The sequence below is a fragment of the Hoplias malabaricus genome, unplaced genomic scaffold (genome assembly GCF_029633855.1).
Source record: "Hoplias malabaricus isolate fHopMal1 unplaced genomic scaffold, fHopMal1.hap1 scaffold_288, whole genome shotgun sequence".
In the NCBI taxonomy this organism is placed as follows: domain Eukaryota; kingdom Metazoa; phylum Chordata; class Actinopteri; order Characiformes; family Erythrinidae; genus Hoplias; species Hoplias malabaricus.
In genome coordinates, this window is record NW_027101020.1 from 1 (window position 1) to 19,283 (window position 19,283).

General features: G+C 39.9%; 2 protein-coding genes across 3 annotated transcripts; one reads left to right on the forward strand and one right to left on the reverse strand.

The window, feature by feature from the left end:
* Nucleotides 1–1,746: 1,746 nt before the first annotated feature.
* LOC136683961 (uridine 5'-monophosphate synthase-like) lies at nt 1,747–5,745 on the forward strand. 2 transcript variants are annotated; one of them, XM_066659091.1, is made up of 4 exons: nt 1,747–1,926; nt 2,555–2,937; nt 4,576–4,839; nt 5,363–5,745. In XM_066659091.1, exons 3-4 carry the CDS (start codon nt 4,587–4,589, stop codon nt 5,458–5,460), a joined length of 351 nt encoding a protein of 116 aa, XP_066515188.1. In that variant the 5' UTR covers nt 1,747–1,926; nt 2,555–2,937; nt 4,576–4,586; the 3' UTR covers nt 5,461–5,745. The 2 variants fall into 2 exon arrangements, with proteins under 2 accessions (XP_066515188.1, XP_066515187.1); XM_066659090.1 differs by lacking the exons at nt 1,747–1,926; nt 2,555–2,937 and having other exon boundaries at nt 4,100–4,839; nt 5,363–5,744.
* A 1,675-nt stretch (nt 5,746–7,420) lies between these two features.
* Nucleotides 7,421–15,397, reverse strand: LOC136683962 (uridine 5'-monophosphate synthase-like). The gene is made up of 4 exons (XM_066659092.1): nt 15,171–15,397; nt 12,278–12,431; nt 9,550–9,813; nt 7,421–8,885 (listed from the first exon to the last, which is right to left on the reverse strand). Exons 1-4 carry the CDS (start codon nt 15,312–15,314, stop codon nt 8,797–8,799), a joined length of 651 nt encoding a protein of 216 aa, XP_066515189.1. The 5' UTR covers nt 15,315–15,397; the 3' UTR covers nt 7,421–8,796.
* Between the last annotated feature and the right edge of the window lie 3,886 nt (nt 15,398–19,283).

Here is a 19,283-nt window from a genome sequence, read left to right on the forward strand (position 1 = left end):
CATTTATTGTGTCTGATTATGGAGGAACAGATTTGGACAGGGCTTTTTAACTGTCTATAAATATTGTCTTTCTTGACCTTCATGCTTATTAACAAATGCTAGAAGATCTTTGATTATTATGATTAATATTTAATGTAAGGTGCATTTCTCTTGGTTATAATTGGCCTGAGAAACAGATCTATATAGGATCTATATTTCACGACAGAGATAAGTGTGAAATGATACTATTGAATGTATTATTTTAGAAATAATAAAAATTGTTTTAAAAAATCAGACTTTTCTGAAATGAATGTGAATTTGAACGGGAAATTCATCGAGTGCAACATACGATGCTGAAGTTGGCTATATAAATATTCCACAGTAAAACTTCATCATATTCAGGATATTAATAGTCTGTTATATTATGTCTTCAATGAGCCTTTCAGATTTGAGACACTTTGAATATAAAGAGATCATATCAAATGAATTAAGCCAAATGTGCAATTTCTCCACACATTCTATCATGTCCAGTGCTATGTTCACAGGGCAATTACAAAAAAATTCCACAGTAAAATTTCTTCATCTTCAGGATATTAATAGTCTGTCTTCAGTGAGCCTTCCATATTTTTGAGACACTTTGAAAATAAAGAGATAATTTTCGCGGAATGAAGCTAAACGTGTAGTTTTTCCACTGTATGGAAGTTGTGTTGTTATTTTGCCATCTAGTGGCTTATTTTAGCCATATATGGCACAGATGTGGTTGTACTGTGAAACAAGCACTTCGGAAGTGAACTTGGAAAATTTCTTAAGGTGAATTTTCTGTTCCACCTTAAACGGCAAATAGGAACTATTGCTCCATTTAAGGTGGAACGGAAAATTGTAATGTTAGCCAAGAAGCTAACGGGCCAGCAGTATTCGCGCTGTGGTCTCGCGCGAGTGTCCTGTCAGAGCCGTTTAACGGCACTTTTTCCAGTTACAGTAAAATGACAATTAGAAAATTATACCTAACGCAATCGAGTACTCAGTAAAATTGTTAAATAAAAATTTGTTAAAGAATATATTGATTGTTAATGGTAATAAGCTGTTCAATTTCGCTGTTGAAATGAAAACCGGTGTGTGTGTGTGGGGGGGGGGGGGCGCTTTGGGGTTGGTATAAATTGCAGGTTACCAGGAGTTCTGATTATCTAACTTACCCTTATCTATTTGATTTCTCATTCAGAGATATTAGTTTCTTTGAACAGCCTGTTAATTAATTTATTTATTTATTTTTACCGCTGTGCTGCTACTTACATGCATTCCTCTGAAGAAATCCTTCAGTTACTCATCCAGGTCTTATAATACTTCTGTTGGATGCTTATTGGTCCTTTCTTATAGTCTACTCACAGTCCATTGGCTCAGTCAACATTCTAGAATGTCGTGGTCAATGTACTGATTTTACAGGTCAAATGTGTTAAAGAAGGACAGTTAAGTTATATTTTTTACTCTCAGCATATTATAGATCAGAGGTGTTTAGTCCTTATTGCAAAGGTCTTGCAGGTTTTTATTATGTTAAGGTAGAAGCATCACCTAATCAGTTGTTGGAAACCAGTTTATTAAAAGAACTGGAATTGCCTGTGCCCCTGCTTGGAATGAAAACCATGCAGCCCTCTGTGGTTATATTTGATGTCAGGATGCTGTTCAAACTATGGTTCCATGATCATAGCCACATTTTTACCCATTTTAGTTTTGCTAGACACAGTCAGTAGAACAGTAACCAGAGAAGATTTTTTCTACTGTGAATGGTTGTGTTTACAGAAAAAGCAGCAGACTTGGGACTAGAAGGTTGCTGGTTCAATTCCCATGACCAATAGGAAAATTGCGGATGGGGAGAGTGAAGGAACCGCACTGCCCTCCTACATCACCATCCACATGTGCAGTGCCCATGAGCAAGGCACATAACTGCTCCAGGTGTGTTCATTGACCCTAGTGTGTGCGTGTGTTTCTGTTCACTGTCACGGATGAGTTAAATGTGGAAGGCACATTTCATAACACGTACAATGACCAATAATTCCACCAAATCATGCTGCACTCAAGTCACTGTAGCACTCAACTAACATGTGTGTGTTTAGTCTACATTCATCTCAGGTGAATTGAGTGTTTAATGAAATATGTCTGTGTTAAACTGTTTTTGTCAGTGTTTACATTGGAATTGTGAACTAACTGACAGACACAGGATGTGCTATATTTTTGACGCAGCAGTTTTCTCGGTGTTTAGGTTCTGTTGCCTCCATGTGGCAGATTGGATGGGTCAGAATCACATGACTACAGCTCAGTATCGTTAGTTTAAAAGGGACACTACACCCACACACACCAGGACATTAACAAAATTAAAATGGAATGACCAGAATTAAAAGAAACATCAAAATAATAAATATTTGCAAGATTTACATTAATTAGATTCTGAATGTGGAAATTGATTTAATTTTCCATTAATTCCCCAGCTCCACCCGTTGCAATTTTCATGCAGAAACAGTAATTCGTGATCCTGACACTGTTCCTCTGTTAACTTTTTAACTTTTAAAAAAAATTTTCACAGGTTTTTCCCAAGAGAAAAACCAGAGGGAAAGCTCTGGTGGAGGAGGAGAAGAAGAAGAAGAAGAAGAAGAAGAAGATGAAGAAGAAGAAGATAGAGTGACCCAGGAGAAAACTCAGGAGCCTTTACCAAAATACCGGCCAGACTTGCACGGCACTCTGAAAAGAGAAACCCAAGACTGAGCACTGAGGCATGTGTTGGCTTCCCTTAAGTAGGAGTAGCCCAGGTGGAACCAATTGCCCCAAATTAAGAGTGCCTCTGTCTCCGTCTAGTGACTGGGGGTGCCTTAGCAGGCAGCCTCGCCCCAGCCCCAGGCAGACCTCTTACAGAATCTTCCTATAAACTCTTCATTCCAGACACAACCTTGATTCACTTATTTATTTACGGTAAGAAGCATGCATTATTAATATGACATTTTGGATAAATGACTTCTAGTCCATTTCATATCTTTTTAGAAATGCAAGCTAGTAACATATAAGACTTTTCACATATTTGAATAATGCAAAAATATAGTCAATTTATACCTTATCAACAAAATACCAGAAAATTATTTTGCAGATCCCTAGTACATGTACAGTACATATGTTTTCTTTTTTTTATTTTTTATATATATATATATATATATGGCGGCACGGTGGCGCAGTCACACAGCTCCAGGGACCTGGAGGTATGGGTTCGATTCCCGCTCCGGGTGACTGTCTGTGAGGAGTTGGTGTGTTCCCCCCGTGTCCGCGTAGGTTTCCTCCGGGTGCTCTGGTTTCCTCCCACAGTCCAAAAACACACGTTGGTAGGTGGATTGGCGACTCAAAAGTGTCCATAGGTGTGAATGTGTGTGTGTCTGTGTTGCCCTGTGAAGGACTGGCACCCCCTCCAGGGTGTCATCCTGCCTGATTCCAGGTAGGCTCTGGACCCCCCGCGACCCTAAATTGGATAAGCGGTTACAGATAATGGATGGATGGATATATATATATATATATACACACACACACACATTTTATTTATTAATTTTTTTAACAGTATAACTTAATGATGATGATGATAATAGTGAGCCAAACTGGGCTGGTATTTTAATGCTGGCAACATTGGTCAGTATTCGTCAAGCTTCTTAATATAAGTGAGTTTCAGGATTTCTTGATGCAAGTCAAAGTAAATAAGAGATGGATCTGATCTTAAGTCAACACTCCTACTCTGATGAACTTCATGAACATGGACCACACGGCAAGAAAAGTTATTCACAATTATTTCTATAACCATCATCTAAATTTTCATGATTGTGACAGTCCTATTTGCCACTTGGTGTTGACAGATTCTGCTGCACTATTGACCCTAGTCCATACACTTGTATTTACATTTGGTAATTATAAAAATTTTAACATTTTGTTTTATATATATATATATATTATATTTCCTTTTTGTTTAGTGGATTTCATCACTGCCTGTAAGCATTAGATAGAATGAAGACACTTATATTTACATTAATTCTTCACTTATGGCAGCTAGCTCCTTATTTTTATTGATATTTATCAAGCTTTTTATCGCTGGCTTTTACAAAGAGTCCCACAACTTTGTCTATTCTTAAGGTCAGTTTAGTCAAGTATTCAAATATTATTTAGAAAAGTTAAAGTTAAAAAAATCAATCTCTTTCTTTCTTCTTTGTAGAACCATTTGAAGACTCCTTTTATACTTGGACATTTCGAGTGAAGTGAACCTCCAAACAAATATGAAACTTCACATCGAACAATATAAGATTTGCTGTCTAACAAGACAACAGTCGGTTGCCTCATACCAGCAGTATTTTCTGTGTGCACGAAACTAAAAAGGATCCTGTGAACTAGAACAGGAAAATTAATTTATCTGCTCAGTTTAAAAAGGCCCTGCCGCCCTCTCACTAAACTTACATTAAACTCTTCAAACAGTGTCATAGAGACACCACATGCACATAGTTTTGATTGAGGACAAATGTATACCTTAGGTTCTGAGTGAAACGCTGGTTTATTTGATCTGAGATGTCTCTCTCCTCTCAGGGACGAAGCGGATGATCGAGGGCATTATCAAAGCAGGTGACGTGTGTCTGATCGTTGAGGACGTGGTGACGAGTGGCAGCAGTGTGCTGGAGACGGCTCGGCTGCTGGAGAAGGAGGGGTTAAAGGTGAAGGACGCCGTGGTGCTGCTGGACCGAGAGCAGGGAGGACGAGACATGCTCGAGGCCGAGGGTATCACCCTCCACCCGGTCTTTACCATCTCCACCCTGCTGGATGTACTGCTGGACGCCGGACGCATCGACCCAGGTCAGTTTCTCTTCCGTTCTCAGTCCTGGACCTGCAGCTCTCATCATTAGTGAATCCAGCTGCTGTTCTCCATAGAAAACATGAGATAACACTGGATGTTCTGAAGCAGCTGCACATGAGCCTGAGGTCACCGTACTCAGTGCTGTGTGTCAGCTCAAGGGGCAAAAAACCCTCAAGCTCTGGGGTGTGGGGCAAATAATAAACCCTCGATAAAACAGCAGCACCGTGAATAATTCAGTGTTTACTTTAGAAAATACATCAAATACAATCAGTTATTCAGAATCTAATATCAGTTTTTATGTTTCTAAATATCTAATATCAGTTATTCAGTTGTTCATGTTCAGTTACAATATATTCACTGTCTCATTAATTAACCCCTATCAAGTGTTCTGCTGTAAATAAGTGCTATTGATTACTCAGTATTAGTTATGACTGAGTGTTATTTTATAGAAATAATAGTAAATATAAAGTGATACCTTTATGAAGTTCTTATTAAAGAGTGAATAAATGTTGCCTGTTGCAGCCACACGCAGGAGCGTGAAGACTTTTATCAAGGGAAACCAGACCTTCACTAAACCACCAGGGAACAGCTCCCCCAGAGGCGAAGGAGATGATGTGTGAGGAGAAAACAATTGACAAACAGCAGATTTGATTCAGAAGAATGTTGCCCTGTTCCATAAAGAATACAACAAATAAAACGAGAAACTTGCCTTTCCTAAAGGAAACATGAAATGGCTGTGCTGCTTGGATCAATCTTGCACCCTAATTTTATCTTTCTTTTTTTTGTCTCACACACACTGGGTAAGACACCTGTAGGGTTGTGACAAGGACGCTCAATGTGGTGTAATAATTTTGTTGTTTGAGCGAGTATTAGTCATGTCATAACGAGTTAATCGCAGACAATTTTCTTTGCACTGAAAACACATTGAACTCTATGGGAGCATAAACACTCCCTAGAGCCGAAGAAAAATTCATAACTGAACCCGTATTTTCAGACGGTCTCAAATGTACAGGAGCTAGAAAGGGGACATTTCTCTAACATTTAAAATTGAAAAAGAAGTCTCTAGGTGAAAGTATAAGGACGTTTATGGCGAAATGCTCAGCTAAAAAGTGGAAAAAGGGTTTTCGGCGACCGGAAGTTATTCATTTTCAATGCGGCAGCTACACTGGGGTGTGTCTGAAATGATTCACCTGTTCACTCATTCACTGATCACTAGACTGTAGACTGTACTGTGTAGAACACTATATAGGGAACAGTGAGAGGGAACTCAGACACTCACTTATTCAGGAAACTAATTATTTTGACCTTTCATCATGGGACATGAGAAATGTGATGAGAAAAAAAAAGTTTTTATTAATGTATGCTGTCTTCAGTTTTAAAATACTTTATATCATTTTTAATGTAATAACAAGTTATGAATAAAAACAGTTTACGTGTCTTATTTCAGCGTACAAACTGCATTTATTCAGTACTCTTCACACACACTTTTATATTCCGTATTAATCAAAAGGTCCGTCACACCTGCAGTTCTGTTGTTTTTAGTAAAGATTATAGCCCTAAGACAGAGATGTAGTCGTTCTCTGACAAGGACTAGGGATCTGAGTCGAGCCGTTAGTTTGTCGGTGAATTCAAACGGTCAGCTGTAATTTACTGCTGTGGCCACAAGGCTACGCTGTTATTCAGAGAAACTAAGGGCTGACCTCAGAACACCCAGCGCTGAAAATTAGCGTTATAGTTAACACATTTAAAATTTAAAATTAAAATACACTGCCCGACTTTATCAAGTACAAACTTAGAATGGTGTATACTTTTATTACGAAACCATACAATCTGAATGCATTTTTATTATTTCACCGTAAGCAGCAATTAACTAATGTTTTATTCCCAATTTAAATCTCATTTCCTGTTACTAAAGTGGTACACATACTTTTATCATACCTTTTAGAAACAAAACATCACTGTAACAGAAAAACTGGAAATCTTCATATTATTAACTTTATTTTCACATGGAAACACCTAGAATACTGTCACCTCAACAGGAGATATACACAGCCCAAATCCACTTATTAAACAATTATAAGATTCTGACAGTGATAAATGGTTTTATAGTGGTGTGTGCACTGTGTTTAGAGCAGCTTCAATAGACAGAGGAAAGATGGTCCCTGGAGCTGTGTGACATAGACACCACCGTGCCTCCTGTAAATATACAGTTTAATTTTTTAACTGAATTACTGAAATAAATTAACTTTTGTTGCTAACTGGGGCAAGTCTGTCTGAGAATGAATGAATGTTGACCGTAAAGAGCAAAGATGCAAATAAAATATAGGAATTGTGTCCATTATCGCTTCATGTACGTGGACAAAATTGATACCCTTCTTTTAAAGAAAGAAAAACTCACAATGGTCACTCAAATAATTACATATTACCACCATCACTGCTTTCATTATCTACTATTACTATTGTCAGTACACATGATCAGAAAAGCAGACTTTTGTGATGGTACAGGGACCTTTTGTCAATAATTTGTAGATTGACCAGAGGAGGATAGGTCCCTCCTCATGAGCCTTGGTTCGTCTCAAAGTTTCTTCTTCATCTCTGAGGGATTTTTTCCTTACCCCTGTCGCCCCTGGTTTTACTGGATTTCTGTGAAGCTGCTTTGTATCATTTGTAAAAAGCGTTATATAAACAGCATGGCTGTGATGCGGCACAAAATAGTCCATCTCAGCCGTGCGGTTATTTCATGATAACACACGACCTCGAGTGTTCTACTGCTTTTATATAACAGTTCAGTAAATATATAAACTATAAAAGTTATGTCAAAAGTATTTATGAAATAAGTAAATCCTTCCACCAAATTGTAGTTCCTCAACAAGTAGCATGTTGCTACGTCACAGTAACGAACTCTACAGCTCTTCAGTGAGTCACTGCCCTCACTCTCCATTTATTTCAAGTTAAACGTGTTAATAACAACTGAGTATAATTACGTACATGATATTTTTATCGGTATTTTATTCTCGAAGTACAATGAAGACAGTTTATTGGAGCAAAACATTAACTGAAGCTTATTAAACGGTGAAAAATGTGATAACGACAGCTGAGCTGCACCGTAGAGAATTAGCAACGGCGTTCAGCGGACTGATACAGTGTTTGTGGGGGGAAAAAAACGTGCTCTTATCGCGAATCAGAGTGCTCTACCGGAACTAACTTGTATAATTTTTCAGTCTCACTATTTGTATGGCACACTGGTAAGCACAGCGATGTGTGATGACAGGTTTACACCGTAAAACAGTTAAACAATCTTCACTGCCCATCACAGGTAGTCAACAGATATGACTCCATCATTTGAAGAATATTATAAAAAATAAAAAAACACCAATAATTGCTGCAGTAGCTGTGGAAGGTCATATACAGGCACTGTAATACACACGTGACCACGGAAATGTGAGAACCAGATATTTTGCGTGCTTCTTTCACTGTGAAGAAAACTTCAGGGGGGTTCTAGGAGCCAGTGAGTCTAGTCCTGTGGACTCCACCACTATAACGAGTACTTTAATCTAATAACGGACAAATGAATAGATTCAAACCAATTTATAGCATTATTCTGTAGAAAACACAGACTATAACAGGTGTGTTACTTTCATTTAAACATCAGCAGACAGGATGGGAGTGAAACTGCTGCACACACAAACACATTTTTAGATCATTTTTCCTCCCACAGGAGCAGGAATATTCTGTGTTATGTGGTTGAATATAAATACAGAAAAAACAGAAATCATTGCCTACACAGGTCATTTCACTGCAACATACAGACAGCTCTCTTTTAGACTGGTCATATGAGCTATTCTACAGCTAATTTCTGTTAGGGTTTTCATTTTATTTATACATTAACTTAATTGTTTATTTTTTAAATTCTCGTTTCCTCCTCTCCGCCTCTGGGGGAGCTGTTCCCTGGTGGTTTAGTGAAGGTCTGGATAAGCGGTTACAGATAATGGATGGATGGATGGATGGTTTCCCTCGATGAAAGTCTTCACTCTCGTGTGTGTGTCTGCAACAAGCAACATTTATTCACATTTTAATAAGAACTTCATAAAGGAATCACTTTATATTTACTATTATTTCTATAAAATAACACTCAGTCATAACTAATACTGAGTAATCAATAGCACTTATTTACAGCAGAACACTTGATAGGGGTTAATTAACTAATGAGAGTGAATATAACTGAATAATTGAAAGTAAATACTGACTACTAGTTTGTATTTAAAAAATAATACAAAGACAGAATAGATTTAATTTAGCAATTGATTGTAAATCCTGAGAAGTGCACTGCACTTAATCAATAAATGATATTTGTTCATGAATGATTTATAACAGATCCTGAATAACTGATATTAGATATTTAAACATATAAAAACTGATATTAGATTCTGAATAACTGATTGTATTTGATGTATTTTATAAAGTAAACACTGAATTATTCACGGTGCTGCTGTTTTATCGAGGGTTTATTATTTGCCCCACACCCCAGAGCTTGAGGGTTTTTTGCCCCTTGAGCTGACACACAGCACTGAGTACGGTGACCTCAGGCTCATGTGCAGCTGCTTCAGAACATCCAGTGTTTTCTCATGTTTTCTATGGAGAATAACAGCTGGATTCACTAATGATGAGAGCTGCAGGTCCAGGACTATGAGAACGGAAGAGAAACTGACCTGGGTCGATGCGTCCGGCGTCCAGCAGTACATCCAGCAGGGTGGAGATGGTAAAGACCGGGTGGAGGGTGATCCCCTCGGCCTCGAGCGTGTCTCGTCCTCCCTGCTCTCGGTCCAGCAGCACCACGGCGTCCTTCACCTTTAACCCCTCCTTCTCCAGCAGCCGAGCCGTCTCCAGCACACTGCTGCCACTCGTCACCACGTCCTCAATAATCAGACACACGTCACCTGCCTTGATAATGCCCTCGATCATCTGCTTCGTCCCTGAGAGGAGAGAGACATCTCAGATCAAATAAACCAGCGTTTCACTCAGAACCTAAGGTATACATTTGTCCTCAATCAAAACTATGTACCTGTGGTGTCTCACATCAGAGGGGTTTTACGCTTGAACTATGACATTGTTTAAAGTGTTTAATTTAGTGTAAGTGAAGTGTGAGGGCGACATGGCCTTTTAAAAAGATTTATATAAAAGTGAAATTGTTTCTGCTTTTTTCTTTTTTTTGCTTCTGACTTTTGAAATACATGGCAGAACCCATGTCTTGTATACGTCTGTGCGTGGTGGTGATTGTTGAAGCACTGACTCCAGCTCCAGTCCAGTCTCTGTGAATCTCCTGCACATTTTTGAATGGGATTTGTTTCACAATCCTCTCCAGGGTGAGATTATCCCTATTGCATTGTGGGCTTTTCTTTCATTAACCAAGGGGTACCAATAACTTTGTCCACGTGTGTACGCTGATTAATATAGAAACATCCTGGTAAAACGTGACTGTGTTGATCACTCCTATAGGCTGCAATAAAACGCTCACGTGCCTGACATACATGTGCATCTCAAGTTATTCATTCATTGTCTGTAAACCCTTATCCAGTTCAGGGCGGCGGTGGGTCCAGATCCTACCTGGAATAACTGGGAGCAAGGCAGGAATACACCCTGTAGGGGGCACCAGTCCTTCACAGGGCAACACAAACTCACACATTCACTCACACCTACGGACACTTTTGAGTCTCCAATCCACCTACCAGCGTGTGTTTTTGAACCAGGGGAGGAAACCGGAGCACCCGGAGGAAACCCACGCAGACACAGGGAGAACACACCAAACTTGCACCTTGAATAAACTTTTTGATATTCTAATTTTTATTAAAAAATGAAACTCTGTTTCATTAAGCAGTGATCCATTTCAAGTGTTTATTTCTTTTAAATGTTGATGATTATAGCCATCAGCCAATGAAAACCCTAAAGTCCATCCATCCATCCATCCATTATCTGTAACCGCTTATCCAGTTTAGGGTCGCGGGGGGTCCAGAGCCTACCTGGAATCATTGGGCGCAAGGCGGGAATACACCCTGGAGGGGACGCCAGTCCTTCACAGGGCAACACAGACACACACACATTCACTCACACACTCACACCTACGGACACTTTCGAGTCGCCAATCCACCTACCAACGTGTGTTTTTGGACTGTGGGAGGAAACCGGAGCACCCGGAGGAAACCCACGCGGACACGGGGAGAACACACCAACTCCTCACAGACAGTCACCCGGAGCGGGAATCGAACCCACAACCTCCAGGCCCCTGGAGCTGTGTGACTGCGACACTACCTGCTGCGCCACCGTGCCGCCCAAAACCCTAAAGTCATCTCAGAAAATTAGAATAATCAACACAACACCTGCAACGGCTTCCTAAGCCTTTAAAATTGTCCCTTAGTCTGGTTCAGTAGGCTCCACGATCATGGGGTAGACTGCTGAAGGACAGATGGCAGACGTTGACACCTTCCTGCTGTATCCGAGAACATTAATGGAAAGTGGAACGGAAGGAAAAATGTTTGGTAGAAAAAGGTGCACAAGCAACTGGGAAAAACTTGAAAGGATTGTGAATTCACAAGGAGTGGACTGCTGCTGGAGTCAGTGCTTCAAGAGCCACCACAGGTCGCAGTCCTTGTGTCAAGAGCCTCATGACCCAGAGACAACAGCAGAAGCGTCTCATTTGGGCCGAGGAGAAAAAGACTGGACTGTTGCTTAGCATCTTGTTTGCAGATGAAAGTTGATTTGGAAATCAAGGTCCCAGAGTCTGGAGGAAGAGTGGAGAGGCACGGTCCAAGCTGCTTGAGTCTAGTGTGAAGTTTCCACAATCAGTGATGGTTTGGAACCATGTCCTCTGCTGGTGGTCCACTGTTTTATTACAAGTTCAAAGTCAGCGCAGCCATCTACCAGGACATTTTAGAGCAGTTAATACCTCCCTGTGCTGACAAGCTTTGTGGAGATGTGGATTTCATTTTCAAGTAGGACTTGGCACCAATGACTGGTCATTAAACTCACCTGATCTGAACCCCACAGAGAATCTATGGGGCATAGTCAAGAGAAAGATGACACAAGACCTAACAATGCAGACAAGATGAAGGCCACTATTCAAAGCAGCTTTGGCCTCCATAACAATTGTTTGTTTTATAAAAACACTTAATACAAATTTCCAAGAGTTCTATTTTCTCATGAATGAGAGACAGGACTACGAAAGCCCTGAAGGGCAAGATGCGGGGGAAAAAATATTAAAATTATGCTTCTGAGAAATTATGCTCTTGAGAAGAGTGTCTGCTAAATGCTGAAATGTAAATCTGACAAATAATCACATTGGCCTGGACTACGCTGTGTGATGAGGGAAGAGCAGAGTGGAGTTCCTCATCGTCTCACACTGTCTCTGCACGGTAGAAGTATAATAAGGAGATGAATGATTACCATAGTCCTTGGCCTCTTTTCTGCGGATGAGCATGGGGTGGTTGTGGTTGGCGCAGATGATGGTGGCCAGCGGCAGAGCTGTGTACGGGACGCCACACACACAGTCGAACTTTGCTTCAGCTTCTTCAGCGCGCTCATACAGCAGTCTGGACACCTGAGAGGAAGAGTGAGAGTGTGAACAAGAGTGTAAAAACACACTAAAGGCACATCTTAGAGCAATTTCAGCATGAAACAATATAAACATGGCACAAAAAAAGTAAAAAAAAAAAAAAATATATATATATATATATTGTGAATGGTAGGTTATTTCTTTGTAACAATGCTTTTTGGCAATAAACCTTCTACCGTTGGAGCGTGTTCAATTCCCTTTGAAATGGTGCCACATTTGTAAGGAACCTGCATAATTTTACCGTACCAGGTCCCATCATGTCCGTTTTCAGACCTCTTGCACTCATCCTTCTCTTTCTATCCCTCCTTCAAAATCCATCCATCCATCCATTCATTTAAATAGGAGGCTCTTAGAGTGGGGTGATGTCATACACTGAAGGATCTCTGCCCGAAAACCTTTTTTTTTCCCCACTTTTCAGCCGAACAATTCGCCATAACTTCCTCATACTTTCACCTAGAAACTTCTAAAAAAATTTAAATGGTAGAGAAACTTGTCCTTTCTAGCACCTGTAAATTTGAGCATTATTGAAATTACGGTTTTTGAGTTATGAATTTTTGTTCGGCACTAGGGACGGTTTCGGCTCCCATTGAGTTCAATGTATTTTTAGAGCGGCTCAGAGTGCGGTTTCTAAACTTTTCTCCTGTTTTTAACTCGTCATAACATGCTCAATTCTCACTTAATCTGCATATTTTTTTTATACCATATCGATCCCCATACTCTCCTTGTAGCAACGGTATATGTGGTTAAGTGATGTGGGGAAATCTTTCCGAGCTATAAGCATTTGTTCAGAGGGTGGGTACGCTCCCATAGGAATGCACTGAAATTATTTTATTTGTTTTTCAATTTTCTGCCGAACATTTCACCATAACTTCCTTAAACTTTCACCTACAGACTTCATTTGAATTTTAAATGGTAGAGAAATTTGCCCTTTCTCAAACTTGTAAGTATCAGACCATTTGAGAATACCACTCTTGAGTTATGAACTTTTGTTTGACACTTGGGATGGTTTTACTCCCATAGAGCTCAATGTATTTTAAGAGCGGCTCGGCACGCAGATTTTCAACTTTGCCTGTTTTTAACTCGTCATTACACCATCAATTCTCGCTCAAAGTGCAAAAATGTTTACACCATCTCGAGCGCCAGACTGTCCTTGTCGTACGGTAAAGTTTTCGAGCTACGGCCAAATTTCCTGAAAGATTGCACCACTATCTCAGAATTCATTAAACAATAACTACATTACAGTGAGTTTCCATCTTATTAAGTTCACCTTGTAGCTACAGGCACTGACTCTAGTGTCATATACACCCACTATGACTGAGTACTCATGGGAGGTTTACTGAATATTATGATTATTTACAAATTATTAGCACCATTTTCTCCCATGTCCATTAATGGAAAGGAGCTGCTTTAAATATTTATTTGAACAGTGGGCCATAAGTGTTACTTAAGGGTTTACACATTTAAACTGATTATAATCCAATACTGTGCTGAGTACAAAACAGATAATACAGTCCTATAATTCTGTAATCAAATTAAAATAATGACTGTAGACATGAGAGACCTAATGGATTTCATAAGTTTGCAGTTCACCCCATAATCAGATTAACACAAATATATCATTAAAATATCAGGAGTGCTATGTATTTAATTTTCACTGAAATGTAATATTTTAAACTCTAACTAGTGGAGGGTACCTAGTTCTGTTGGAGATAAACAATGCCCTTTTTTCAAATCACAAAGGCTGCATTTCCTACACTCGCCTTCCCACAAAACATCTAGACCCCCACTTTCTGGTTTCTACCCACTTGCTGCGTACGCCCCTCCCACTTGCGGGCCTCCGGCCTGAAGAGGTATGTACTTGAGAGGTGTGAATGACGTAGGCAGTCTCTAACACTTTAAAAGGTAATTTTTAAGGGGGACGTCTTAATTATCCAGGGTTTTTTAAGGTGGAATTGTTTTTACAATACTTCATTCACAATATACTGGCTGTCTTTTCAACATTTTAAGCTTTATTTCAAGTGGTCATTTTTAAAGGTGGAGGTCTCAATACAACTGTGGGTTTCTTAAGGTGAAATTTTTTTAATGTGGTATTTTAAATGTATTGGCCATCTTTTTTTGCTTTTAAGACTCTTTTGGCCTGCGATCTGAACATCTCACTACAATTCTGGGTTTCTTAAGGTGGAATTGTTTTAAAGATGGAATTCAAAATGTTTCGTTTTCCATTCACGGCCTACGGAGCTCCATAGAGTCCAATGCAAACTGCTGCGGAAGAGTGCTCTCTTAAAATCCCACTACCAACAGCTTAGCGGTCAACACCTTCACCATAGCGTCGCCTAGTGACCCACGCAGGTTTTCCGTACCGACGACCTCGCTTTAAGCGGGAAAGACGCGGATTGGGGGACGGGGGTTTCAGCGGCGCAACATCTCGCATTTCCTCCTGTAAATGCAGACCTCTAGTTCACCATTGTGTTTTCCTCGCTGTGTCGTGATATACGTTTAAAGTGGTGCTATTGAGCTCTGGGTACTGGGAAACTGAGTTTCTCATCCATATCCGACTCCCAAAGTATTGTAGGGTATAACTCATCTGAACAGCGGCTCCTCGTGCTATAACTGTCCTCTGGAGACCGCTCCAGCTATCTAGTAACTCTGCGATTACATAAAGGGAATCCTTTAGTTCTAGTAGTCCAGACCGAACTAACGTTTGTGTGTGTGTGCGTTACTAACCTCTCGGAGTAACTCTGAGTAAGAGACGATTATTCGGAGGTCGAAGTAAATAGGAGAAAAAAGTCCACTCTTCAGTTGAAACTCTCCGAACTTCACTGCTTCCACCTCGTGGAGCTTCAATATCAACTTCTTAACACCTTCCATCCTCAAATGACTAACACTTAGCTAACCCGCATCATTTCATATAAAAGACGTGTTGGCGGGCGTTTGTCACCCCCCCCAATCGTTGAGGGTGGGGCTTTATGGCGTTAATTTTGTGCCACAATTCTGCACGCGCGCGCGCATATATTTCGAACGAGCAAGAAGGTTTCTTTCGATGTCTTTGACCTGCGCGCTCGCTACCCACTTACAGCCAATTACAAAGTGCCTCAGATTCAGCCAATCAGAAACGTCAAATGACATTTCTGATTGGATGGTTTGACCGCCAAGTGGGAAGGACATACGCGCCAGAGACATCGAGAGATCAGAGACATCGCGCGTGCAGAAACCTTCTTGCTCACTCAAAAATATCCGCGCGCAGAAACCTTCTTGCTCACTCAAAAATATCCGCGTGCAGAAACCTTCTTGCTCACTCAAAAATATCCGCGCGCAGAAACCTTCTTGCTCGTTCGAAATATCCGCGCGCGCGCGTGCAGAATTGTGGCACAAAAATAACGCCATAGGGCTTGGCTCTTACAGGGACAGTAACATTGCTGAATAAACGAAGAATGGTCAGGGGTTTTCAGCGGTGTTTCTTTACAGATACTGATGCCTGTAAGATTATCAGGGATTAGTTAAAAAATAAAACATTACCACTTTAATTCATTTATTATTGTGTAAAATATATCTTCTGCTTGTAACTCAACTGTGGCAGTGAACACATTAATAATGCACTAGTGGAGGTGAGCAGTGCTTCATTTTTAAATCACGGGGTAAGGGCACACAGAGACTGGGCTGATCCAGCGAGTGCACATGGAGTGTAAAGGAGTGTAAATTCAAAGTTTTTAAAGTAACATCAGACCTTAGTGTGGAAAAACAACGCTGACTGACGCATGGTAAAGTCCACACTGTCACACTGTGGAACACCTGTGAACAAGTGTATTAACACCTCTCAGTCAGATATCTTAGCGGATTAATGAGCTGCATCCGTTCTCTGAACTCTGGAGACAGTGACCTGGAGCAGGGCTCAAACCCACAACCCCAGGATCCTGGAGCTGTGTGACAGAGCTGTGTGACAGAAACACTACCTGTCGCACAACTTTGTAGCCCCTGTTATATTATTTATATTATATTATCTTTAAAGGCCTGTTACGTTAAGGATTCTAATTCACGATGGTTTGTGAAAGGCCTCTGTTAGTAAATGTGTTGACATATTGTTTTGAAGAATACAGTGTGTGGATCATGTTTGTTTCCTGATTCCTCGCTGCACAAGAGCCATCACGTGTTTGTTAAATATGTCCAGCACCACCATATTTAATTTAATAAAGGACTGATAAAAATCCTGGATGTTAACTGTAAATACATTCTCAGTGTTTAGCGCACTGTTTACAGTTACAATCCTACGGAGCCCCTGAAGGGACATGGTCAGAATTTCTTTTTAGGGAAAAATCTCGTGAACACCACTAACTAAGTCGTGAGCACTACTTTGTCTCTCTGTCTGGCGACATGGCAGGAAAGGAGAGGATGTGCTGTAACTCCTCCATCATGGACAAAGACCTATTTAACTTTTTGGAGTCACGTCACATTGTAGAAACAGAAAAACATACAAAGTGCTGCTCACGACTTACTAAGTGGTGCTTACTAGAATTTTCCCTAAAAAGAAATTCTCACCATGTCGCTTCAGGGGCTCTGTATTAAAGCACTTTTGAAAATAAATAAATATAAATGCTATACATCCTATCATTATTTTTATAGATGTATGATGTAAAACGAGCTGTTTTTTAAGCTGCTGCTGTAATCTCCGTGATGATAAACCTCTTCTGTCACAATCCGAACTATCAACCCTTCTCTATTTCACTCACTGAACAACCATAATATAATCACACCAGTCAGGACAAAGGTGCTTTATTGACTGAACACACACACACACACACACACACACAACTCTAGATTAGACTCCATTTCTATTTCTAAATGAGGACGTAACGGGCTGAAAAACTACTCTCAGGTGAAAAGGTCATCACCGGTGACGCTGACATTCATTGACCAATTAATTGATTCATTTATTGATTCGTTGATCCAGACCGACCACAACAATGTTCAGGTTGAATTAGGTCCAGAAGATGACTGACTGACTGAATTAATTCATTATTGTACAAAGATTTGTTACAATCTTCAGAGCTTCTGAATCGGTTCTCTATGGAAGTCTCATCAGACTTTGAAATATTACCACCTTTGAATTTGTAGTAGCACTGAATCTTTTTGCACTGAAATTCTGCATCTGAATATAACTGCTCTTGAATAGATCTCGCGAATTTTCAAGAACACGTTTTCACTGTTATTATTCAAGGGTTAATAAATTCAGATAAAAAAATTCAAACAATATATTTTGAAGTTGCTCAAATTCGGTAGACGACATTCAGACAACTACACATCTCTGCAGGCCGAAGGCCATCAAATGAGCGGGGCGTACGCAGCACGTGGGCACAAACCAGAAAGTGGGGGTCTAGATGTTTTGTGGGAAGGTGAATGTAGGAAATGCAGCCTTTGTGATTTAAAAAAAGGAAATAGTTTATCTCCAACAGAACTAGGTACCCTCCACTAGTTGTAGTTTAAAACATTACGTTTCAGTGAAAATGAAATACATAGCACTCCTGATATTTTAATGATATATTTGTGTTAATCTGATTATGGGGTGAACTGCAGACTTATGAAATCCACTAAGTCTCTCATGTCTACAATCATTATTTTAATTTGATTACAGAATTATAGGACTGTATCTGTTTTGTACTCAGCACAGTATTGGATTATAATCAGTTTAAATGTGTAAACCCTTAAGTAACACTTATGGCTGTTAGAAATTCGGCATCGAAGAGTCAGGAGACTGGAGTTCGGCGTTGACTGGAGTTTATTTTTCACATAGAATGAGGGGAATGAAGAATATGATAATCGGGTTGGGGGAGGAGCAGGAGGAAGACGAGGAGTGAGAGGAGGAGTACATAGAATGAGGGGGATGAAGAATATGATAATCGGGAGAAGAATGAGAGGTGGGGTAAGTGTGAAGAGAAGGTGTGATGGTCGAAGGAAGGGGGAGATGGGCTAGATGGATAGGTGTGAGGGGTGATAATCAAAGAAAGACATAGTTTATATCATGGCCCACTGTTCAAATAAATAAATAAACCAAAGTGCCGAACTCGTGTGTGTGTGTGTGTGTGTGTGTGTGTGTGTGTACAAACAGCAAATGTAATCAAGTTTACAAAAAGTAACAACACTTCAGTGTAAATAACCAATACAGTGTAGTGTCTGGGCAGAGTCAGTGGAGGTTCAGTGGCTGTTGAACAGCGTTTTTGTATTTTCCTCTTCCTCTGCCAGGGTTTTTGCTTGAGGAGGTGAAACGGATTAGCTGTGTTTACCCTTTCTGTTGTTAAAGACTTCTTTCATTTATGTAACACCACGGTTTACTGTAAATCTGATATTTTCTTACAACACCCCCTCCACACGACTGAAGTCACTCCAATTTTTTGGAGCAAATTCCTCCACCTCAGAGCTCTTCACTGTGTCAAAGCAACTCAGGTAAAGAGCGTATGATGTAATACGGGTAACTGGATGATGCCATTGCATAAGTCAGATAACGATAATGGATATTATTTTTGCTCTTAAAAATTTGTGATGTAGTTGCGACCTATACGATTAGGGCTGGATGATACGGCCAAAAATTATATATATCGATATATTTCTAAATTTCAGTCGATATTATATAATTCCGATATCGATATAAACCATCTCTGTTTTGTCTACAAGTGTAAATCGTCTCCTCTCAATATGAATTCAGAGCGATGGCCCAATGAAGCCTCATAAAGCCTTGAAGCACAAAATAAATAAATAAATATTTGTGAAGGCCTCATGCAACAGTGTCTGCATGGGAATAATCACTGCCAAATATATCAATAAAAACACCTTAATTTGATTTTATGT